The following is a 24,657-nucleotide window of genomic DNA, read 5'->3' as shown; positions in this document are numbered from 1 at the left end:
AGCCTTTGCGCCCCCGGCGCTTTAGATGGCAGTTCCCTGACACAAACATACAGACTTCTTCCTCTAGCAGAAGTTCTGCTCTTGCCCTTCAAGCAGAACTCCTGGGGCAGGCATGGGGTTTTGTTTTTTTACCACGGCTGCAGTGACTTAGGAAGAGGCCTGTTGTTAAAGGAAAAGGAAAAGGAATATATATATACTGTATAAATTTAGGGCTTGGGGGTTTTGTTTGTTTTTCCCCTGATGAGATCATTGCAACAGATTTGTTGCAAAATGTTGAGCAACTTCCCCATTGAAGTCTGCAGCGTTCTAGCAGAAGGTTTGCATTGCAAGCCAAGTTTCATGGGGCAAAGGGGTGCTTCCCATAATAACCAAAAAGGGCATCCTGGGGTCCCCTTAACTTTGGTGATTTCCCAAACCTTGGGCTTTGAGGGGAGCCAGTGGGTCTCAAACCCTCAGCAAGTTAGGGGCTTCCCCTCCAGGTAAAGACAGACTCTGGCGGACAAAATGGACGGGACCAAGACTGGGCCCCATGGTCAAGAAGGCGGTTTCTGCCCGTGCTGTAGAGGGAAGTGTAATAAACGAAAATCTGCCCTTATTCCCTTATGGGGGACACAAGAGCCCTTATAGAGTCCTTTGCAGGTTCTCCATCGGTCAGAGAAAATAACAGAGGCCAGCCAGAGAATATTGAGAAGCAAAGCAGCTAGGAAGCCTGATCTTTATTGAACTGTTGCAAGAGGGTGCTCCCCTCACACGCAGGAGAAAGAGGAGGACCCAGAACCAAGGTGTGTCCGCCCTTATATAGACATTTTAAATTGCCCGCCCTGGAGTCCAAGACCACCCCCCATATACATCATACCTACATCACAGAAAGGGCGGTCTACAACAGAAATCTGAGTGCGTTGTTTACCTCCTGTCTGGCAGGTTATCTGTTAATGGTCACTTGATTGGATACACTGGGGAGCCTGGCCAGTCTTTTGCAATGATAAATACTTAGTTTCTGAGCCAGGTCACAGCTCACCCTATTCACACACAAACATACCCTTAAGACAGGATTTGTGAAGGAAAAGACAATGGGGAGGCTTTTCCATTTGACGTTGCAGAGAAAACATTTGGTCAGTTTGGGAGTCAATATTGGTTCCAGGGCTGTTTTCCTGTGCTGCTTCAGACATGTGGTGTATATATTTATGTACATGTTTGCTTAGTACATTTATGAACATTTATTATATATAAAAGACCTTAATTTTTTTATTTCAGAAGTGAGGGACTGGTGGGGCTTGTCTCCTATCTAGGAGAAGGAAAATGGGGATCTCAAATCTTTGCTGCCTTATGGGTTATATTTGGGAGATGAAAGGGCTCAGGAGTAAACACTACACAAATCCAGAGTGAAGTCCCTAAGGCGGGCAGGGCTGTCTTAAGCATATCCGGCGCCATGGTGCAAAGCTCCCTACGTTTCCCAGAATTTTTTAGGGAGGACGGGGCTGCCAGTGGGGCTGGAGGATGTGGGCAGTGGCTGGAGGGCAGCTCCTCCGGAGGGAAGAGGCAGAGGCTGGACACGGCACCTCCCAGCTCAGCTGACCGCTTTGTGCCGCGGTCGCCACGGCAGACGGAGGCTCCGGGCGCAGTGCTGCTTCGGTGCAGCACGGCAGAGGTGGGCGAGGGCGGCGAGTCGATGCCAGGAGGTGCCACGTCCAGCCTCCGCCTCTCCCCTGGCGCCCTCCAGAACTTGGTGCCCTGGCGCCCCGTGCCACTAGCCTCTATGGGTAAGACAGCCTACTAGGAGATAAAAACCCAGAAGTAACACTGAAAGTGGCCAAATTTTCTGCGGCTGCGATCAAGCGGAGGGCATTAGCTGTAAAAAAGTAAAAGACTTGACCCCTGGACAAGCCCCCCCATTTTTTAAGTCTATACATATACTGTAGTGCATATATGTGTATATATGTGTGTGTGGGTGGGTGTGTGTGCATATGTGTATTGCATTTATGTATAATTTTACAATTTTTAATTGACACCATTATTCCCTTTGTAAACTATTGTTGCTTTTTATGTTTTTTCTGGTCTATGACCGTAATAAATTTATTCATTCAGCCCTGGTGGTTGGAGGGTGCTTTGCATGCCTCCTTCCGGCAACTCCTGCAGCCAAGATGGTGCCAAAGGTCTTGTTCTGATTTCCTTTGGACGCCAGCAAGGCTGAAAGGCAGGTCTTGTCATCTAGGGCTAGGCATCCCAGGACCTCCAGACGCACTGACCTGGTTTGGGGAGGTCATTTCTGTGCTGCTCACGCAGCGGTTTGACTTCACCCCCCAAAGCACACTGTCTCTCGAGACAGATGGCTGTCAACAATGCCGGTAGACCATGTTGGTCTGACTCTGTATACAAAGCAGCTTCTGACATTTTGATGTGTGTGTTTCAGCGGCGAGAGTGGTGCAGGGAAGACGGTGGCTGCCAAATACATCATGGGGTACATTTCCAAAGTTTCCGGAGGTGGCGAAAAGGTGCAGGTAGGTCATTTCGCCCTTTGACCCTATCCCAAGTCAGTTCTGAAGTCTTGCTTCCTGTCCCATGGGCTAGATCTGGGCTCCACATCTGGCTGGATGACAAACTGATTTGGGCAGATTTAGGCTCCGGCTGTGGGTTGAGTCAAGTTCAAAGCAGCCTTAGATCGCCCCTGCTCAAGTCAGGCCGTCTCCGGAGCAATCTGGGGCTGTTAGATGGGTCAGAGGGGCTGCCAGGTCTTCCTTCACTGGCCAGCTCCCTGCAGGGAAGCTGCTGGGGATGCAGTGCCCTGCAGGATCGAGCCCTCTGCTCACCAGCCAGCAAGGCTAACAAAACACAAATAAATGACAAAACCTGAACTGAACATTCACCTTGCCCCTGAATTGGTACAGGTCAGGTTGAGGGTTCCCCAGGTCAGGATCCTGGGTTGAATTCAGTTATTTACTCTGCAAAAGGAGGGGAAACTAGATTCAGAAATGCTGTGAGGGTTTAGGGCATCTCAGTTCCATTTTGCCTTGCTCTCTCTTGCTCAGTTCCACTGATGTTGGTTTCTCTTCCTAACAGCACATTAAAGATATCATTCTCCAGTCCAACCCGCTGCTGGAAGCGTTTGGCAATGCCAAGACTGTCCGGAACAACAACTCCAGTCGATTCGTAAGTCTCTGCAGGGTCGTTGTTTGGGGAGCGAAGACTTGGAGCCTCCAATTTTGGTTGTTGCTGCTGCTGACAATAGGGCAGGATGGGGGACCTCAAGGCAGGAGACCAAACGCAGCCAAAATACATGCTGGGGGGGTTTTTTAGTTGAGATTCCTACACTGAAAAACTGGAATTGCAAAATGACCTGCTGTGGGTTGTCTCCTGCTAAGTTCTACTCAGAGAGCACTTGAAACAAATGGGCCTTGGTGACTCATGCCCATTGGTTTCAGTGGGGCTACTCTGAGTAGGGCAAACATTCAGTACGAGCCTGGGTCTCCGTCTCGCCCTGCCAGGGGAAGTACTTTGAGATCCAGTTCAGTCGTGGAGGGGAGCCCGATGGAGGGAAGATCTCCAACTTCCTGCTGGAAAAATCCCGTGTGGTGAGCCAGAACGAAAGCGAGAGGAACTTCCATATCTATTACCAGGTAGGAGCTGGCGAAGCAGGGTTGGGTCAGTTAAGTGTCTATATGTCCATCTGCCTAAGAAGCATATCTAATGTATTGTTGCTTGCTTGCTCGCCTGCCTGCTGTTCTGCAACCATGCTGGAGTGGCTGTGGCCACCTACTGGTGCTTAGGTGAAGTACAGCGTGGTGACAGCCTTGCAATTTTATTGTAAGGTAAGAAATTAGATTTAAAAAATTCCTTCCAGAGACCAACTAAGTTTGTTATTGGTATGAGCTTTCGTGTGCATGCACACTTCTTCAGATACCACACGAAAGCTCATACCAATAACAAACTTAGTTGGTCTCTAAGGTGCTACTGGAAGGAATTTTTATATTTTGTTTTGACTATGGCAGATCAACACGGCTACCTACCTGTAACTACTGAGAAATTAAAGAAAAGTGCTTGTGCAAGGAGGCACAGGGATGAGCTCACAACATGCACCACTATGCACCGACTGCCCGGCCAGAAGTAGGCATGGTCAAGCACTTTTCCATGCCCAAGATCTGTTAAAAGTGCAACTTCCAAACCTTGAGCACAAAGAATATTGCCTCTTCCATACATTCTCTCAACGCAGAAATCTAGGTAGTCCTGCCATCTGTGTTTGTGTTGCATATTTTTTTTCTCGTTTTTCAGCTCATTGAGGGGGCCTCCCAAGACCAGAAGCACAATTTGGGGATCATGAGCCCAGATTACTACTACTACCTGTCCCAGTCAGAAACGTACAAAGTGGACGGAACAGACGACCGGAGCGAATTCCACGAGACAATGGTGTGGTCATATTTTCCCCTTCGCATCCCGAATCATCAAAACCCTGCCATTTATTTAGGGGTCCCCCCGTTCCCAAATCTGTAACACCCTTATATGCTCTCCCTGCCTCTCTATCAGCTCCAATGGGCACCTGCAACCACTGGCTGTTGGGGATGCAGGTGGCGTTGTGGGTTAAACCACAGATCCTAGGACTTGCCGATCAGAAGGTTGGCGGTTCGAATCCCCGCAACAGGGTGAGCTCCCATTGCTTGGTCCCTGCTCCTGCCAACCTAGCAGTTCGAAAGCACGTCAAAGTGCAAGTAGATAAATAAGTACCACTCCGGCGGGAAGGTAAACGGCGTTTCCGTGCGCTGCTCTGGTTCGCCAGAAGCGGCTTAGTCATGCTGGCTACATGACCTGGAAGCTGTATGCCGGCTCCCTTGGCCAGTAAAGCAAGATGAGTGCTGCAACCCCAGAGTCGGTCACGACTGGACCGAATGGTCAGCGGTCCCTTTACCTTTTTAACCACTGGCTGTTATTCGCAGTCAGCTATAAGATGGACTTCCTCTCTCTCTCTCTTCCCTGGGCTTCCCCCCACACCACCCAAGAACGCCATGGACGTCATCGGGATCTCTGGCCAAGACAAACAGCTCATCCTACAGATCACAGCCGGCATCCTTCACCTCGGCAACATCGGATTCCAGGAGCAGGGCAACTACGCCCAGGTGGAGAGCCCAGATTGTGAGTTGCTTGCCAACCTGCATTGCAGCGGGGCTGGACTAGATGGCCCTTGGGGTCCCCTCCAATGCTACAGTTCTACGACCCTATGAAATATTGCTCCAAATGAAGCGGTGCAAAAGGCCTGGGGAACCTCAAGCCCAGAGGGGGAGAAAACACGGTCTTTCGGGACCCCATGGCCACGCCCCTTTTATCTAAGCCACGCCCCTCACCTGCCCCGATTCACAGCTGGAGAGTAGGGACAGTGTGTGCGTGTGTGTGTGTAAGAAACTTGCCCTAGCCTGAGAGAGAGGGAGTAGGATGTGCTTTTCTCATGCAAAGTGTCCTTCAAGAGGCATCGGAGATAAATGTTTTAAAATTGATTAATGATTACCATAGATAGAAGATTAGGATAGCAGGGATCAGCAAACTTTTTCAGCAGGGGGCCGGTCCACTGTCCCTCAGACCATGTGGTGGGCAGGACTACAGTTTGGAAAAAAATAATGAACGAATTCCTATGCCCCACCAATAACCCAGAGATGCATTTTAAATAACACATTCTACTCGTGTAAAAACACACTGATTCCCGGACCATCTGCGGACCGGATGTAGAAGGTGAGTGGGCCGGATCCGGCCCTTGGGCCTTAGTTTGCCTACCCATGTCCTAGAGTAAAATATAGAGTAAAATATACATCAGTATGACCCCCCAAAAAAGACCATAAAACCTTCATTCCCTCCCCCCTTTAATCATAGATATGAGGCATCCTTAAGACATAACTGGAATTTTAATTACAGTTCAAATCAGGAACCGGGACGCCTTCTGTAAATCTGGGAGTGTCCCACAAGCCCTGGTGGCTGCTTACCTGTGTCTTGCGAACGGCAGGGGCTGCTTAAAATGGCAGGCGTTCAAGCGCTGCTGCTGCTGCTGCTGGCACCATCAAAGCCCAGCCCCTCCTTTCCTCCTCTAGGCAGGGCAGGGAGAAGCCAGGAGGTGGGAGGGAGAGAGGAGGCGCAACCAGCACCGCCATGGGAGGGAGAGAGAGGGAGAGGGAAGGAGCGTGCGCACTGGCGATCCATGCGGCGATTCCCGGACCATCTGTGGGCCGGATCCAGAAGGCAATTGGGCCTGATCTGGCCCGCAGACCTTAGTTTGCCTACCCATGGGTTAGGCTTGAGGCAACCTACCGCAAGTTCGTCAGGCAATCTTTGTGGCCCAAGCAAGGGAGTGCGAACCGAACTACCCTACAAGGTTGTTGTGAAGACCATTCCCTAGCCCTGAAATCCAGGGTTATGCAGTGGCCGTGAGTTCCACAGGCCCCTCTAGAGATGCTCAGCTGCCTCTCCCTCCCAACCCCAGTGCTGGCCTTTCCTGCCTACCTCCTGGGGATCGACAAGAACCGACTCAATGACAAGCTGACCAGCCGGAAAATGGACAGCAAATGGGGGAACCGGAAGGAGTCGATCAACGTGACCCTCAATGTCGAGCAAGCTTCCTACACCCGCGACGCCCTGGCCAAGGGGCTGTACTCCCGAGTCTTTGACTTCCTTGTGGAGGTGAGGACGGGCCTCATCCTGGTCCAGGGTGTTAGGGGAGGCTGGGGCCACTGGGGCAACAGGGAGTCTTGTCTATCGCTTCCAACTCTGTGGTTCTTTGGATCCCAAAAGCATTGGGACAAGATGGCAGCCCCTTCATAGCTTCCAACTCGATGGTTCTTTCAATAATAATAATAATTTATTATTTGCACCCCGCCCATCTGGCTGAGTTTCCCCAGCCACTCTGGGCAGCTTCCAACAAAGATAAAAAATACATTAAAACTTCCCCGAACAGGGCTGCCTTCAGATGTCTTCTAAATGTCAGGTAGTTGTTCTTCTCTTTGACATCTGATGGGAGGGTGTTCCACAGGGCGGGCGCCACCACCAAGAAGGCCCCCTGCCTGGTTCCCTGTAACTTGGCTTCTCGTAGTGAGGGAACGGCCAGAAGGCCCTTGGTGCTGGACCTCAGTGTCTGGGCAGAACGATGGGGGTAGAGACGCTCCTTCAGGTATACTGGACTGAGGCCATTTAGGGTTTTCAGGGTCAACGCCAACACTTTGAATTGTGCTTGGAAACGTACTGGGAGCCAATGTAGGTCTTTCAGGACCGGTGTTATATGGTCTTGGCGGCCACTCCCAGTCCCCAGTCTGGCTGCTGCATTCTGGATTAGTTGTAGTTTCCGGGTCACCTTCCAAGGTAGCCCCACATAGAGCACATTGTAGTAGTCCAAGCAGGAGATAACCAGAGCATGCACCACTCTGGCGAGACAGTCTGCGGGCAGGGAGGGTCTCAGCCTGCGCACCAGATGGAGCTGGTAAACAGCTGCCCTGGACACAGAATTGACCTGTGCCTCCATGGACAGCTGTGAGTCCAAAATGACTCCCAGGCTGCACACCTGGTCCTTCAGGGGCACAGTGACCCCATTCAGAACCAGGGAGTCCCCCACACCTGCCCACCCCCCTGTCCCCCAAGAACAGCACTTCTGCCTTGTCAGGATTCAACCTCAATCCATTAGCCGCCATAATCAAATATGGAAGGGTGAGACTAGTCTTCTTCTCTCTTCCGACTCTATGGTACCTTGGAAAGCAAATATGGAAGTGTGAGAGTGGGCCATTCATCACTTCCAGTTCTATGGTTCCTTCAAAACCATTAATGGAAGGATGAGACTTGTTTGGAGAGCAGCCTGTTTCTTGCTTCCAACTCTGTCATTCTTTGAACACCAAATATGGATGGGAGGAATAGCCTGAGAGTGTTGGAACAAGATGGTGGCCCATTTCTTCCTTCCAGATGTATGATCCTTTAAAAACCGAACATAGAAAGACGAGAGCCGCCTGTTCGTCGCTTCCAGTTCTATGGGTCTTTGAAATAGAGGAGTGGGGGGACTATTCGGCAGGATCCACCATTGGTCCTACATGAGATCCCTTGAAAACCATGGAAAGGGTTTACTTGGGCACATTAAGTCCAATGGGCTTACTCTGAGTGGAACTTAGCTGGAAGCAACCCTTTGCTTAGTGGTTAGTGGTTTGGGCAAGATGGCAGCCTGCTTTGCTGCCGGTTCCTCGGTTGTCCGCTCTGCATTTGTGCAACCTTCTTGTCATCCTTCCGCCATGTTTGGATGGTAACCAATCCTCTCTCCTTTGCCTCAAGTCCATCAACAGAGCCATTCAGAAGCCGCACGAGGAATACAGCGTTGGCGTTCTGGACATTTATGGGTTTGAAATATTCCAGGTAGGCGTCTTTTTTCAGAGCAGCCCCTCTCAAGGCCCTGCTTCACACCTCCTTGAGCCTTTTCACCTGGCTGAAAATGGGTCCTTGAACTCTGATAATGCCTCTCGCTTGCTGGGATGAAGGGTCAAGAGGGGTGTCTCTGTGAGAGGGTGCAGGAGAGACATTTGCATGCACTGCCCCGCCCACTTTGACCTCTGGCTCCGCCCACCACTGCCATATGGCCCCCAGAAGCTTCACCCAAGGGGAACATGGATCTCACTTTGAAAAACCACCCCAGATTTAGAAGATAGGTGCGGGGCTTTAATTCTCTCGCCGTCTCCAGAAACCACAATACACTGATCGCCACAGTTTGTGACCTGAACTGGGCATGTCTCTGTTCCCTGTGATATGATTATTATTATTAATAATAATATTTATTTATATCCCGCCCTCCCCAGGCGAAGCAGGGCTCAGAGCGGCTAACAACAATAAAAGTAACACAGCATTCTAAATTCAATTCATTCTAAAATCAATTCAAATTAAATTAATGGCAACCATTGGGCTAAAGTTCTGGGAGGATTGCCAAAGGAGGGAGTCAGGCTGTGCCCTGGCCAAAGGCCTGGTGGAACAGCTCTGTCTTGCAGGCCCTGCGGAAAGATGTGAAGTCCCGCAGGGCCCTGGTCTCTTGGGACAGAGCGTTCCAACAGATCGGGGCCACAGCCGAAAAAGCCCTGGCTCTGGTTGAGGCCAGCCTAACCTCCCTGTGGCCCGGGACCTCCAAGATGTTTTTGTTTGAAGACTGTAAGGACCTCCGTGGGACATACCAGGAGAGGCAGTCCCGTAGGTCCGAGGGTCCTAGGCCGTATAGGGCTTTAAAGGTTAAAACCAGCACCTTAAACCTGATCCTGTACTCCACCGGGAGCCAGTGCGGCTGGTACAGCACCGGGTGAATGTGATCCCACGGCGAGGACCCCGTAAGGAGTCTCACCGCGACATTCTGCACCCGCTGGAGTTTCTGGATCAGTCTCAAGGGCAGCCCCACGTAGAGCGAGTTACAATAATCAAGTCTGTAGGTGACCATCGTGTGGATCACAGGTCATGGCGAGAGAGGTAATGCCTTTTAATCTTTCTCCTCCCATCAGAGAAATGGCTTTGAGCAATTCTGCATCAACTTTGTGAATGAAAAGCTGCAGCAGATCTTCATCGAGCTGACCCTGAAAGCTGAGCAGGTGAGGACAGGGCTCAGGAGGGCGAATGGCCCCCAATACTCTTTCCTTGCATTTTCTTCTGGCTCTTCCCACCTGCAGTAGGCAAGTCATTAAACATTTAAACGCCTTTAACCGGTTTGTTGCTGATATCTATGCATGCCACCTTGAATGTATTTTAATATAGAAATGCAGAGTCTAAATGAAATGAACAAACATATCCTGCTGGCTTGCCTGCCCAATATTCTGCTGTAATGCTGGAGCTACAGCAGCCATCAACTGCAGAGTGATGACAGCCTTACAACTGTATTATATAGCAAGAAAAAAAACCTGGAGTTTGGAAAGGGTTTCCTCCCCCACCCCCTTTCAAGGTGAAAAGAGGGGGTTTTCTAAAAACAAAGTCAGCAAGTGTTGCCCATCTAAGTCACTTGACAGATGGCCTCCCCACACATCAATCAGGGTGACATCAAGAGTTAACTCCTCAATTCTTGATATGTTGTGGTTTCTTTGAAAATAAAAAAACCTCGCATTTCCAGCTCGTTCTCTTTGCCTTAGGAAGAGTATGTGCAGGAAGGGATCAAATGGACCCCAATCGAATATTTCAACAACAAAGTGGTGTGTGACCTCATCGAAAACAAGTTGGTAAGAGAACCTCCCCCCCCCCGGCAAAAAGTCCCCTTTTACAAAACAAAAGGTGTAAAGGAATGGTTGAGCATAGACTCCTATACCCTGTATATTTAAATCACATGACTTCCTCCGAAAAAATAACCCTGGGAACTGTAGTTCACCCCTCAGAGAGCTATGATTCCCAGCACCCTGAACCAATGACATTTCCCATGGTTCTTTGGCACTCGTGGGCTTGCGATGGGTGGTGTGTACATAGCCGTACTCAGAGGAAGCCCATTCAGACTTAAAGGCATGTGTGCCTTAATTCCATTCGTTTTAACACACCTGCTCTGAGTAGAATTTAGTTGGGTGCGACCCAAAATGTGTGCATAAAGTGTCGGGAGTTCAGCCTACACTCGAGTAGGACCCTGGCAGAGACACATGCTCGACTGGCATGTTCTCTCCTTCCTGGTCGTTCGTTTGGGAGCTTCAAAAGCTTTCTTCAGCCCGAACATCACAGCGACCGATGCCAACAGACACCGGCACACTTAGAGATCCGCAGAGTTTGCGCAGTTGCGTAACAGACCTCAGCAACTCAGCATTTTGGCTAATCTACTTTATTTACATATAAACACACACAGAGCACTGCAACATGGCTCCCTCTCTCTCTAGCATCAGACAGCAAAGAGGTAAAGAACAAAGGACAACAGTCCCACTTCACGGAACACAGGAACACAAACATCCTGTCTCCGTCACTTCCCACTCTGTGGAGTCAAAACATACACCGACATGTGATAGACAACAATCCCATGACTGCAACCAGGGAGCAGGAATTCTAACATAGAGAACAGGCTGAATGCCAGCAAGGCTGAATCAGGACGTAATTAGCCCCCCTCCACTCTTTTCTTTCAACTCCCAGAATCCTCCTGGCATCATGAGCGTCTTGGACGATGTCTGCGCCACTGTGTACGCCAAGGGCGATGGAGCTGACCAGACACTCCTTCAGAAGCTGCAGTCAGCTGTGGGGAACCACGAACATTTCAATGGGTCCAATATGGGATTCATCATCCACCATTACGCTGGCAAGGTCTCTGGAGCTCTGTGGGGCGCTATTCTTATCTACATCAGTGGTTCCCAATTAGCTAATTTGCTATCCTCATATTATTTTGCTTTTAAAGCCCATTTTTAAGTAAAACTCTTGAGATCCTTCCCCCCTTCATTTCATTTCTACACATGCGGCAGCTGCTGGGCATTCTCTGTTTGTGACTCCTGCATTGCAGGGGTTTAGTCTGGATGACCCTTGGGGGACCCCTCTTCCAACTCCGCCGTCCTAAGATTCCATGGCGCTCGTTTCCAGGTCTCCTACGACGTGAGCGGCTTCTGCGAACGCAACCGGGACGTGCTCTTCACAGACTTGATCGAGTTGATGCAAAGCAGCGAATTGTAAGTTGCCGGGATCCTTGCGGTCGTGAGTTTCCCCGGAAACATCTGGAAGTTAGAAACAGGCTCTGGGAATATGCTAGATCCAGGATGGGAAACCAGGTGAAATTCAGTGGCTTCTGGAGGGGCTGCTGGTTCCCCTATCCTTGACAGAATAAGATTCAGTCCCTGCAGTATGCAAGACATGGAGAGACACGTCTGTTTAGAAGAGGCACTCAGTCCTGAACTACATAGAGATTATCTGTTCAGAAGAGGCATTCTCTTCTCAGATGTGAGTGAGTCCAGGGCAGCTGTTTATCAGCTCCAACTGGTACGTAGGCTGAGACCCTATCTGCCTGCGGACTGTCTCGCCAGGGTGGTGCATGCTCTGGTTATCTCCCGCTTGGACTACTGCCATGCGCTCTATGCGGGGCTACCTTTGAAGGTGACCCGGAAACTACAACTAATCCAGAATGTGGCAGCTAGACTGGGGACTGGGAGCGGCCGCCAAGACCATATAACACCGGTCTTGAAAGACCTACACTGGCTCCCAGTACATTTCCGACCACAATTCAAAGTGTTGGTGCTGACCTTTAAAGCCCTAAACAGCCTTGGTCCAGTATACCTGAAGGAGCGTCTCCACCCCCATCGTTCTGACCGGACACTGAGGTCCAGCACTGAGGGCCTTCTGGTGGTTCCCTCCTTGCAAGAAGTGAGGTTACAGGGAATCAGGCAGAAGGCCTTCTCGGTGGTGGCGCCCGCCCTGTGGAACAACGCCCTCCCACCAGATGTCAAAGAGAACAACAACTATCTGACTTTTAGAAGACATCTGAAGGCAGCCCTGTTTAGGGAAGCTTTTAATGTTTAATAGGTTATTGTATTTTAGTGTTCTGTTGGAAGCTGCCCAGGGTGGCTAAGGAAACCCAGCCAGATGGGCGGGGTATAAATAAATAAATTATTATTATTATTATTATTATTATTATTATTATTATTATTAAGAATAGTTAATCCCACCACAACCACCTGGGGGGCAGTATCACCCACTTTGCGAACCACTGCTCTAACCACTACACCACACTGGCTATTCCCAGGGTCATGGACAAGCAGGGTGGAGGGGACGTGGGGTGGACAAAAATATTTAAGAATTAACCAGCTGTCCTGAGTCGTGTTGACAACAGCGGAAAGTTTGAGGAAGGTAGACCCTACCTGGAAAAGGAGGCTCTCCTGCCCATCTATTCAACCTTTAGAGAAGACATCTGAAACCAGCCCTGCGTAGGGAAGCTTTTTAAGGTTTAATGTTTTATTATGTTTTCATATATGTTGGAAGCCACCCAGAGAGGCTGGGGTAGGCCAGCCAGATGAGTGGGGTATGAATAATGATAATTATTATTAACAACAACAACAACAACTATTCTTAGTATTATTGCCAGATCCCTCTGTTTGGTCAATGAAAGGGGGCAGAGAAAAAGCAGGCGAGGGTACATTGGCTTTGGGGCTATGTGTGTACTCTCACACTCTCACCCAGCTTCTGCCTTAAAAATGGAGCATGAAGTTACTAGACCTCATGAGTGTGCTTGGGAAAGTTCATGGCACTAATTATTATTATTATTATTATTATTATTATTATTATTATTATTATTAACCAACTCCCTTGGTCTGACTGCCTTATCTGCTACCTCAGTTCTCTCTTTCGGGGAATGTGGGGTGGGGTTTATTGGCTTGACATAACCAGGCCCCCAAACCTTTCGCCTCCCAGCGGGTTCATCCGGGGACTCTTCCCAGAAAAACTCGACGCGGATAAGAAAGGGAGACCCACCACAGCGGGATCCAAAATTAAGGTGAGTCTTCGTTTGGCCTGATCTGTTTCATAGCTGAAGCTAGGAAGCATTTGCGTAGGATAAAACTATCCATGTATTATGAAGTCCAGAATCGGAGGCAGAAGCAGGAGAGGAGGGAGACCAAGAGGCAGAGAAGAAGTCTGTCTGGTGAAGAGTCACGGATTTCTCCCCCTCCTGCTGCAGCAAATTCCCCTCCCTCTGGTCTCCCAGAACCAGGAGAGGCATGAAAGGGGCGGAGGAGAGGTTGGCTGCATGCAGGCATAGTCTCCGATTGCTTGGGGGAAGACCGGACAGAAGGGGTCTTAGATGGTTGTGGGGAGGCAGGGACCTTCAAGACCCACTGAAGAAGAGTTGCTGTGCTCATTAGGCCTGGTGCTGCTGTGCAGATCCTGCTTTTCCTAATAAAGAGTTAACTCCGCTTGCTTCCTGTGATTGGCTCATTCCTGTCATTTGCACCCTGGGCTGGGTAACACCAAAAAACCTGTGTCTTCTGCTGTCCATCAGGCAATGGCTTTTCCCACCTGCCTTGCTCCACCATCCAGCCCAGGATTTCCCAGACTTGGGTCTCCAGTTGGTGTTGGACTACAAGTCCCATCATCCCTAGCTAGCAGGACCTGTGGTCAGGGATGATGGGAATTGTAGTCCAACAACAGCTAGCGGCCCAAGTTTGGGAAATCTTGATCAAGTCCTGGGAACCTTTCCCAGACTTTGAGAACAGCAAAAGCAGCTGGGAAGAGTGCCAGCTGCACTCTTGTGACTTGCAGTTATTTTTACTTACTATAGTTTAACTATTCTTTCTTGTAATTGATAAGTGTGAACTGTTTAATTATAATCTGCTGATTTAATTTTATTGTTTATTATTGCATTCTAATTGATTGCTGAATATAGCTTTATTTGATATAAGTTGATTATTTTAAGGGACGCGGGTGGCGCTGTGATCTAAACCACTGAGAATTGGGCTTGCTGATCAGAAGGTCGGCAGTTCGAATCCCTGCGACGGGGTGAGCTCCCGTTGCTCGGTCCCAGCTCCTGCTAACCTAGCAGTTCGAAAGCACATCAAAGTGCAAGTAGATAAATAGGTACCACTCCGGCGGGAAGCCGTGCGCTGCTCTGGTTCGCCAGAAGCGGCTTAGACCTGCTGGCCACATGACCCGGAAGCTGTACATCGGCTCCCTCAGCCAGTAAAGCGAGATGAGCGCCGCAACCCCAGAGTCGGCCATGGCTGGACCTAATGGTCAGGGGTCCCTTTACCTTTACCTGTTTATTTTAAAGTTATTGTGACTTTATTTGTATTGGATCAAATTGTTATGGTGAACGTTTGATGTTTCATTATGTTTTTATATGTGTGGCTGGGGCAACCCTGCCAGACAGGCTGGGAATAAATAATATAATTATTATTATTATTATTATTATTTCCCTAAAAGAGGCAGGCCAATGATCTTGTGAACACCTTGATGAAGTGCACCCCTCACTACATCCGCTGCATCAAACCCAACGAGACCAAGAGACCAAGAGACTGGGAGGAGAGCAGGTAAGAAAGGACGGCGGGAGACCCAGATCGGACAACTGAGAACTGAGAACATGAGGAGAGTCCTGCCTGGATCAGGCCAATGGCCCATCTGGTCCAGCATCCTCTTCTCACAGTGGCCAACTGTGGGAAACCCCCAAGCAGAATTCGAACACAAGAGCAGCTCTCCCCTCCTTCGGTTTCCAGCAACTGGTGTTCAGAGGCATCGCTGCAGAGGGCCTTCTCGGTGGTGGCGCCTGCCCTGTGGAACACTCTCGCATCAGATGTCAAAGAGATAAACAACTACCTGACATTTAGAAGACATCTGAAGGCAGCCCTGCTCAGGGAAGCTTTTAATGTGTGACATTTTAATGTATTTTTAATCTTTGTTGGGAGCCGCCCAGAGTGGCTGGGGAAACCCAGCCAGATGGGCGGGGTACAAATAATGAATTATTATTATTATTATTATTATTATTATTATTATTATTATTATTGAATGTCTCATCTCAGAAGAGGCATTCTATGCTGCTTGAGAGAGGGAGAATGTGGATTGCAAAACCCTGTCTTAGAAAAACCATTCTCTCTTCGGTGGGAGGATGAGGAATGAGAAAGGCAAGCTGTGTCTTAGAGAGGATGACAAGAGGGGAGCTTCCCTTAAGAGAGGCATTCCCTTCTCATATATATATATAATTTTTTTTAACATATCATTTCCAACATTCATATAACGTACCAGTAATTTCTTATCTTATACATTCTTTTTGACTTCCGTCAACTCCTCTGATGATTTTCCATTTTTATCACTTATTCTGCATTTCTTAATTTCTCTATTACCCTTCACTAACTAATAGTTCTCCTCATAGTCTTTCTTGCAATATTTCAAATAGTCCTCCTTACAAAACCTCTTGCAATCCTACTAGCATAATCTGTTCATTACAATTACTTTTCAAATAGTTCATCTATTTGCTCCAGTCTTCTATGAATCTCTGGTCCCTGCAGGTTTCGAATCCTTCCTGTTAATTTATGCAGTTCTGCATAGTCCATTAATTCCATCCTCCATTCTTCTTTCGTCGGTAGTTCTTCTTGTTTCCATTTTTGTGCCAATAGTATTCTTGCTGCCGTCATCGCATATAAAAACAACTTACAATCCTGTCTATTTATATCTCCTACAATGTGAGAGAGGCAAAGAAAGAATTTCACAAATTCATATATCTTAAAAGGCGTTACCTTCTGGGTCAGACAAAAAGGCACACAGGTGGCAAGCTGCACCTTCGAAGAGGCATTCTGTCCCAGTGGCGTAGCGTGGGGGGTGCAGGGGGGGCCGGCCGCACCGGGCGCAACATCGGGGGGTTAGGGAAATCCACGGGTTAGGGGGCGCAAATCCACGGGTTAGGGGGCGCAAATTACTTGCCTTGCCCCGGGTGTTGATAACCCACGCTGCGCCACTGTTCTGTCCTACAGTAGGGAGATTGGAATGCCTCTTCTAAGACATTTACAGCACTCTCTTGAAAACAAAGAACCAAGGCAGCTCTTCCTCTCTTTCAGGGTGAAACACCAAGTGGAGTATCTGGGGCTGAAGGAGAACATCAGAGTCCGCAGAGCGGGTTTCGCCTATCGCAGGCTATTCCACAAATTCCTGCAGAGGTAGGCAGAGACCAGAGTGGCGGGGGAAACTCAGCCAGATGGGCGGGGTATAAATAATCAATTATTATTATTATTATTTTATTACTTCCTGGGGGTCGGAAGTGGGGAGGGGCTGCCAGGCTGGGCTTCCATGCTTTTTCACCTTTATAACAGAAGGTGGGTTCTGCAGACCCCCCACTAGACCCCTATTAAGTAGTTGGTGGACATAGCAGATGTCACAGAGATTTCTCCAAGTACCGTATTTTTCGTCCTATAGGGCGCACCGGCCCATAGGACGCACCTCGTTTTTTTGGGGGGGGGGAAATGAATAAAAAAAAAAATTTTCCCCCCAGCCGCGGCTGCCGCCCCAAGCCTTGCACATGCCTGCCCGAAGCACGGGGCACCCTCCGGAGGGCTCTGCGTGCTTCGGGCGGCAGGCTGCTGCCCCAAGCCTTGTGCACCCGGCGGGACCTCCCGCTGGGCGCGCGAGGCTTGCGGACACTCGCCGGGGCTGCAGGCTACTGCCCGCAAGCCTTGCGAGCCCGCGGGAACTCCCGCCGGGCTTGCAAGGCTTGCGGATAGCTTCCTGAAGCCTGGAGAGTGGGAGGGGTCGGTGCGCACCGATGCCTCTCGCTCTCCAGGCTTCAGCAAAAGCCTGCATTCGCCCCATAGGACACACCCATTTTCCCCTTCATTTTTGGAGGGGGAAAAGTGCGTCCTATGGGGCGAAAAATACGGTAGTTCTTTATAAGTAAGCTGGAACTGAACTGAACTGAATAGCTCAGCCGACCTGCTTTTATAGGCAGCCGGCTGTCAACATTGGAACAACAACAATTCATGATTTCCTCCCTAAATTAACTGATGTGGACCTGAGTGAAAACTATATACAGTCATACCTCTTTGTTATGTTCGGTTCAGGTTACGTTCTTTCAGAATACGTCCCATGGCGACCCGGAAGTAACGGAACGGGTTACTTCTGGGTTTTGCCGCTCGCGCATGCACAGACACTCAAAATGACGTCATGCCCATGCGCAGAAGCATCAAATTGCGACCTGCACAGATGCGGGTTGCGTTCTGCTCATATTGCAAACGAGGCTCCAGAACGGATCCCGTTCGCAACCAGAGGTACCACTGTACACAATACCCCTGGTGGCCAGGGGGAGAACTTCAATACATAACAGCTCCCTCTTTGCCTTTGGTTCTACTCTCCCAGGATGGAAAAAAGCCCCCACTGCCCCCCCCAGGTTAGAGCCTGATTTTGTTTTTAAATCGTCCTAGCAATGCCTCAGGGTACACGCCCAGAACACAAATCTGCTTATCATTTGCATATGGTGATCTAGGCACATATACACACCTCTGGGCAAATTAAGATGGCAGGCGGCTGCGTTTCGCTAGCAAGGTGATACACAGGGCACCCCAAAAGCACAGTTTTAGCAGAATATTATGGGAGGAGCAGAAGGCAGCAGGTTTCAGAGCCCTCTAGACTACCCACCGCTAGGGCTGAGCGATATATAACCAAAAACCAGTTTCAAGTCCATATTAAAAGACAGTATTGGTTTCAGAATTTTTGGTATCTATTGTGAATCACCATGTGTTTGTGTGCTGTGCAAAATTTACGATGCGGGGGGGGGGGGACCGTGAAGCCTCTACTTGGCTCCACCCTTATTTCAGACATGGTGATATATCAGTATATTGCGATGTTTAGCTGGTGTTAAATAGGGTTATCAGATGTCCCCGTTTCCCGGGTACAGTGTCCGGATTTGCGACTAAGTCCCTGGACAAATTGCATCCCCGGAATGTCCCCGGATTTCATCTAATGTCCCTGGGAAACGCAGCAGCGGCAGTCTCAGCAGCCCGGAGCAGTTGGCTCTGGCTGGCTTCAGGAGCTGCTGGGAAGTCCCCATATGATGGTGGTGCAGGGGCTCAAAGATGCAGCTTTTGGGCTGCCTCCGCCTTCCCTGATCCCAGCAACTAAGCTGTGAAGGGAGGCTTCACGCTGCCTATCGGAGCAGCCTCCCAACTCCTGCTTGCACGCAAGTAGGAATGGGATTGGGGCTGCTCCGATGGGAAGGGAGGCATCGCGCTGGCCTAGCCTCACCACCACCGCTGCTCTCAACCCTCCTTCTCCGCCTTCCATGCCTGACCCACCACACATTGCTTCCCCACCACCACCAAAGAACCAACAACTCGGGGGCTGCCCAGGCTCATGGAGAAAGGAGATAGAAGCCTCGGAGGAAGGGGAAACGTGGCGGTTGAGGTCAAGGCGGTGGCCACCCCTCTGCCACCGCCATTGCTGTAGCATCAACGTCCCAAACATGTAGTATTTATTTATTTAGTCCCTGGATTCATTGGAAAAAATCTGGTAACCTTATGTTAAAAGGCAGGTCCCTCCCAGCCCTCCCCACCAACGACGCCCCCGTACTTTCCCATTCCTGCTGGGATTCCCCAATATCTCCAGGTGTCCCTGAGCAAAGTGTGTTTGCCCCCCCTCCCCGGCAGGTACGCCATCCTGACCCCAGAGACGTGGCCCAGGTGGCAGGGAGATGAGCGCCAGGGGGTCCAGCACTTGCTGCGGTCCGTCAACATGGACGCGGATCAGTACCAGATGGGCCGCTCCAAGGTTTTCGTCAAGAACCCCGAGTCGGTAAGCAGAACGCTCTGGTGTCAGAGGATCTGGGACTTGGGTTCGGGTTTGGCCAGGTTGCACGATCCGGATGGCCTTGCTTTTTTTGCTACTCCCCCGTTTCGCCTGAACCCACTAGGCTACACTCCCCCTGTGCCCACTCTGCTCCAGTCTGTGGCCATCCTGGCTGGGGGCTGGAGGAAGAGGAGGAAGAGGAGGAAGAGGCAGCCCAGGCAAGTGAAGCTGCTTCCCAAACTTCTAATAATAATAATAATATTTATATGCCACGCATCTGACTGGGTTCCCCAGCCGCTCTGGGCAGCTTCCAATAATTAAAACACAGTTATACATCCAACTTTAAAAACTTCCCAATACAGGGCTGCCTTCAGATGTCTTCTAAAAGACAGATAGTTGTTTATTTCCTTGACATGTGGTGGGAGGGTGTTCCACAGGGCAGGTGCCACCACCAAGAAGCCCCTCTGCCTGCTTCCCTGTAGCCTCACTTATTACAGTGAGGGAACCGCCAGAAGGCTCTCAGAGCTGGACCTCGGTGTCCGGGCTGAACGATGGGGTTGGAGACGCTCCTTCACATATAGAGGGCCAAGGCTGTTTAGGACTTTAGCACCAACACTCTGAATTGTGCCCAGAAATGTACTGGGAGGCAGTGTCGATCTTTCAGGACTGGTCCCATCAGCCGCTCCCAGTCCCCAGTCTGGCAGCCGCATTCTGGATTAGTTTCAGTTTCTGAGTCACCTTCAAAGGTAGCCCCTCACAGAGCACATTGCAGAGGTCCAAGCGGGGGATAACCAGAGCATGGACCACTCTGGTGAGACAGTCTGTGGGCAGGGAGGGTCTCAGCCTGCGTATCAGATGGAGCTAAATCCCCTCTTCTCTGGGGCTATTTTTGAGCAATCAGAGACTCTGTGTGAAGCCAGCCTCTCCTCCGCCCCTTTCATGCCTCTGGGAGACCAGCAAGGAGGGGAGCTTCTTGCAGCAGGAGGCTCTTCACCATCTCTGCCTCTTGTCCTCCCTCAACTCCTGCCCAGCTTCTGCCTCCAATTCTGGACTGCTCTCTTCCACAGACTCTCCCTGCTCACTAAGCCCTGTTACATCTTCCACTTCTGACATCTCCCCATCCAAGTCTTCTCCCTCATTGTCTTCCCACCCACACCTCTCCCCAGGCTGTGAGCCTCCCTCCCTTGGGGGTCCCCTGGCTGCTTCCTCCCACCACTTATCTGCATCCAACTCGTCCCTGAGAGCATCCTAGCATATTTTGCGGGAGCCATGCCAATGCCCAAGACTCGCACTACCAACAGAAATAAATCTGGGCATCAGCCACCACTAAGTGGAAGACATCTTCTTGTACGCTTTAAAGAAGATTTGGGGGGAGCAGGGGGGAAGTTCAAAGGGAAGGGGGAATGGGTTCCTCCTCACCCCCCCCCCTTAGCTTTGGATAGATCGCCTTCTGATACAATCCTTTAGTTCTCTTTCTCTCTCCCTCCCACCTTCGTCGCCACTCAGCTCTTTCTGCTAGAGGAGATGCGGGAACGGAAGTTTGACGGATACGCCCGCGTAATCCAGAAAGCTTGGCGGCGCCACATCGCGATCCGGAAATATGAGCAAATGCGGGAAGAAGGTAAGGGGTGTCCACAAACACTCCAATGTTTCAGGGAGGGTGGAGAGAGAAGCAGGGTGGTGATGATGATGATGATGATGAGAGAGAGAGAGAGAGAGAGAGAGAGAGAGAGAGAGAGAGAAGGTAATTTATCTCCCTTTTCCACCACCCTGAAGAAGGCCTTTAAAGCAGTTTACAGCCATTTTGACCGTTGTTGGGATCATTGAGCTATCAACATCCCTCCAGCGTAGCATCATTTAAGAGGACAAGGTCTCTGCCCCAAGGACATTACAATCTAATTACATTTCATCCAGGTGGTGGGAGGAAATTATTATTATTATTATTATTTATAGCCCGCCCAATCGAATATTAAAAACACAATACAGCATTAAACATTAAAAACTTCCCTAAACAGGCCTTCAGATGTCTTTTAAAAGTAGGTTTGTTGCTTATTTCCTTGACAAATGCTGGGAGGGCGTTCCACAGGGCGGGTGCCACCACCAAGAAGGCCCTCTGCCTGGTTCACTGTAACCTCACTTCTCGCACAGAGGGAACCGCCAGAAGGCCCTCAGACCTGGACCTCAGTGTCCAGGCAGAACGATGGGGGTGGAGATGCTCCTTCAGGTATGCAGGGCTGAGGCCGTTAATCATCATCATCATCATCATCATCATCATCTGGTCAGAAAGATGAGTACATTATGTAAGCTTAAGAAACTAGCCCCTTACGGTTTTAACTTTGCCTGTGCATTTGTAGAACTGGTCAGAAACATGAGCAGAGTGTGCAGTCTTCAGGACTAGCACCTTGGCTTTCCAATTTTGCCTGTGTGCTTTTAAAGCTGGTCAGAAGCACAAGCACAGTATGCAGCCTTAAGGACTAACGCCTTGCATTTCAAATTTTGTCCATGTGATTTAAAAACTGGTCAGAAGCACGCACAAGGGTATGCAGTCTTAAGGACTAGCTCCTTGCGTTTTTAATTTTGACCAAGGCCAGGTCTGCCTGGCTGCTTCTCAAACCGGCCTCTTCTTTTTCTCCCAACCCCAAAGCATCTCACATCCTGTACAACTTCAAAGAGAGGCGGCGCAACAGCATCAACCGGAACTTCGTGGGGGACTATTTGGGCATGGAAGACAAACCTGAACTGCGTCAGTTCTTGGCCAGGAGGGAACGGGTCGATTTCGCCGACTCCGTCACCAAATACGACAGGCGCTTTAAGGTAAGGTGGAGCTTTCCCCTTCCAAATCCTTTACCCAGAGTCCTGCCCTTCCATTGGCACTGAAATGTTCACAAACGTCACCTCTGTTTTACCTTGCCAATGTTCTGTGCAAGGCAGATCGGAGCGTTTAATCCCCATTTCACAGATGGGGAAGACCGAGGGGGAATGGGGTGCCTAAGAGCCACTCAGTCAGTTTCACGTGAGATTCGAACTCAGGACGTCCTTGTTCGTAGCTGAAATTTTTGCCCAGTACATATTGGTTTTTGAGTTTGGGGGGAAGGTGAGTAAGGGCAGGGGGACACACGCTCCCTTCGAGAGGTCGTGGCAACCACCTTCTCCTCCTCATCATCAGCCCATCAAGAGGGACTTCATCCTGACTCCCAAATACCTCTACATGATCGGCCGGGAGAAGGTGAAAAAGGGACCTGAAAAAGGTCAGATCCGAGAGGTCCTGAAGAAGAAAGTGGAGGTCCAGGCTGTCAACAGAGTGTCCCTCAGGTGAGATGCCACATTCTTTGTTTCGGCCACTTCCTCTCTTTGTTGTTGTTTAGTCGTCTAGTCATGTCCGCCTCTTTGTGACCCTATGGACCAGAGCACGCCAGGCCCTCCTGTCTTCCACTGCCTCCTGCAGTTTGGTCAGACTCATGCTGGTAGCTTCGAGAACACTGTCCCACCATCTTGTCCTCTGTCGTCCCCTTCTCCTTGTGCCCTCCATCTTTCCCAACATCAGGGTCTTTTCCAGGGAGTCTTCTCTTCTCATGAGGGGGCCAAAGTCTTGGAGCCTCAGCTTCAGGATCTGTCCTTCCAGTGAGCACTCAGGGCTGATTTCCTTCAGAATGGAGAGGTTTGATCTTCTTGCAGTCCATGGGACTCTCAAGAGTCTCCTCCAGCACCAGAATTCAAAAGCATCCATTCTTCGGCGATCAGCCTTCTTGATGGTCCAGCTCTCACTTCCATACATCACTACTGGGAAAACCATGGCTTTAACTACATGGACCTTTGTTGGCAAGGTGATGTCTCTGCTTTTTAAGATGCTGTCCAGGTTTGTCATTGCTTTTCTCCCAAGAAGCAGGCGTCTTTTAATTTCGTGGCTGCTGTCACCATCTTCAGTGATCATGGAGCCCAAGAAAGTAGAATCTCTCACTGCCTCCATTTCTTCCCCTTCTATTTGCCAGGAGGTTATGGGACCAGTGGCCAGGATCTTTGTTTTTTTGATGTTGAGCTTCAGACCATATTTTGCGCTCTCCTCTTTCACCCTCAATAAAAGGTTCTTTAATTCCTCCTCACTTTCTGCCATCAAGGTTGTGTCATCTGCATATCTGAGGTTGTTGATATTTCTTCCGGCAATCTTAATTCCGGCTAGGGATTCATCCAGCCCAGCCTTTCGCATGATGAGTTACTTTCCCTCTAAGCCACCTCTAAGCTTCTTCCCTGAAAATTGAAGCAAAAGTCTAGTCCTCATTGTTTTGAACAAAGGGTTGATTTAAACAGGAAGCTGAGTTGTAGAACTTGGAGGGACCCCAAGAGTCATCTGAAACCCAGTAATCTTTTGCCCAATGTGGGGCTCAAACCCACAACCCTCCGATTCAGAGAATTAAAATGGAATGGTCCTCCACTCCGCGCTTGGCCATCTCGGGGTCAGAGGGACTCCCTGCCACTCTCCCTCTCGTCTCACCCGCTTCCTCCGTCTCCCAAGAGGACTAACGGCTTCTTTTCTCTGGCTGTTTCCTGTTTTGCTTTTCCGGGGTGGGGCGACCACAGCACGAGGCAAGACGATTTCTTCATCCTCCACGAAGCCGAGGCCGACACGTTCTTGGAATCCATCTTCAAGACGGAGCTCATCAGCCTCCTCTGCAAGCGCTACGAAGAGGCGACCCGCAGCAAACTCCTCCTGAACTTCAACGACACGTAAGCGGGACGGCCAGCGACACACACAAGCCAGCCCTTTCCCAAAATGTTGCAGGAAAATGGACCCAGTTTCCCTCCTCAGCCCTGCCGTTCTTAACTCAGAACCCCTCTAAAACAGCAGTAGCGTTTTCCGCAATATGTATTAGGTGAAAAGTATGATATTATGTGGGATGCAGGTGGCGCTGTGGGTTAAACCACAGAGCCCACGACTTGCCGATCAGAAGGTTGGCAGTTTGAATCCCCATGACGGGGATTCGGGGAGCTCTCATTGCTCAGTCCCTGCTCCTGCCCACCTAGTAGTTCGAAAGCACGCAGTGCAAGTAGATAAATAGGTACCACTCCGGTGGGAAGGTAAACGGCGTTTCCGTGCGCTGCTCTGCTTCGCCAGAAGCGGTTTAGTCATACTGGCCAATAAAGCGAGATGAGCGCCGCAACCCCAGAGTCGGCCATGACTGGACCTAATGGTCAGGGGTCCCTTTACCTTTACCTTTATGATATTATGCAGCATATTAAATATTAATATTCCTAATTAAATATTAATATTCCTAATATTAAATGAATATTTATAAAAACAGCATGGGAGGGCACATGGAAAGTCTAATAATCATAATCATAACAACAACAACAATAACAATAATTTATTATTTGTACCTCGCCACTCTGGGCGGCTTCCAACACATTAAAAACTTCCCTGAACAGGGCTGCCTTCAGATGTCTTCTAAATGTCAGGTAGTTGTTTATCTCTTTGACATCTGGTGGGAGGGC

The 24,657-nt window shown here is 49.8% G+C and overlaps 1 protein-coding gene across 1 annotated transcript in view; it reads left to right on the top strand.

Moving 5' to 3' along the window:
• MYO1F (myosin IF) overlaps positions 1-24,657 on the top strand; it is a 67,576-nt gene that overhangs the window by 34,508 nt on the left and 8,411 nt on the right. The window contains exons 5-23 of the mRNA XM_081895423.1: positions 2,411-2,498; positions 3,058-3,147; positions 3,483-3,614; positions 4,267-4,401; positions 4,989-5,121; positions 6,455-6,651; positions 8,278-8,358; positions 9,480-9,566; positions 10,098-10,184; positions 11,068-11,235; positions 11,506-11,591; positions 13,324-13,405; positions 14,830-14,936; positions 16,455-16,553; positions 19,032-19,176; positions 20,677-20,791; positions 21,815-21,984; positions 22,337-22,482; positions 23,746-23,892. Of these exons, the coding sequence (XP_081751549.1) occupies positions 2,411-2,498; positions 3,058-3,147; positions 3,483-3,614; positions 4,267-4,401; positions 4,989-5,121; positions 6,455-6,651; positions 8,278-8,358; positions 9,480-9,566; positions 10,098-10,184; positions 11,068-11,235; positions 11,506-11,591; positions 13,324-13,405; positions 14,830-14,936; positions 16,455-16,553; positions 19,032-19,176; positions 20,677-20,791; positions 21,815-21,984; positions 22,337-22,482; positions 23,746-23,892 (2,295 nt within the window). The remainder of the gene's footprint in view (positions 1-2,410; positions 2,499-3,057; positions 3,148-3,482; positions 3,615-4,266; positions 4,402-4,988; positions 5,122-6,454; positions 6,652-8,277; positions 8,359-9,479; positions 9,567-10,097; positions 10,185-11,067; positions 11,236-11,505; positions 11,592-13,323; positions 13,406-14,829; positions 14,937-16,454; positions 16,554-19,031; positions 19,177-20,676; positions 20,792-21,814; positions 21,985-22,336; positions 22,483-23,745; positions 23,893-24,657) is intronic.

Source organism: Podarcis melisellensis, assembly GCF_964234715.1.
Source record: "Podarcis melisellensis genome assembly, chromosome: 18".
In the NCBI taxonomy this organism is placed as follows: Eukaryota; Metazoa; Chordata; class Lepidosauria; order Squamata; family Lacertidae; genus Podarcis; species Podarcis melisellensis.
This window is presented reverse-complemented; position numbering and strand designations above follow the sequence as displayed.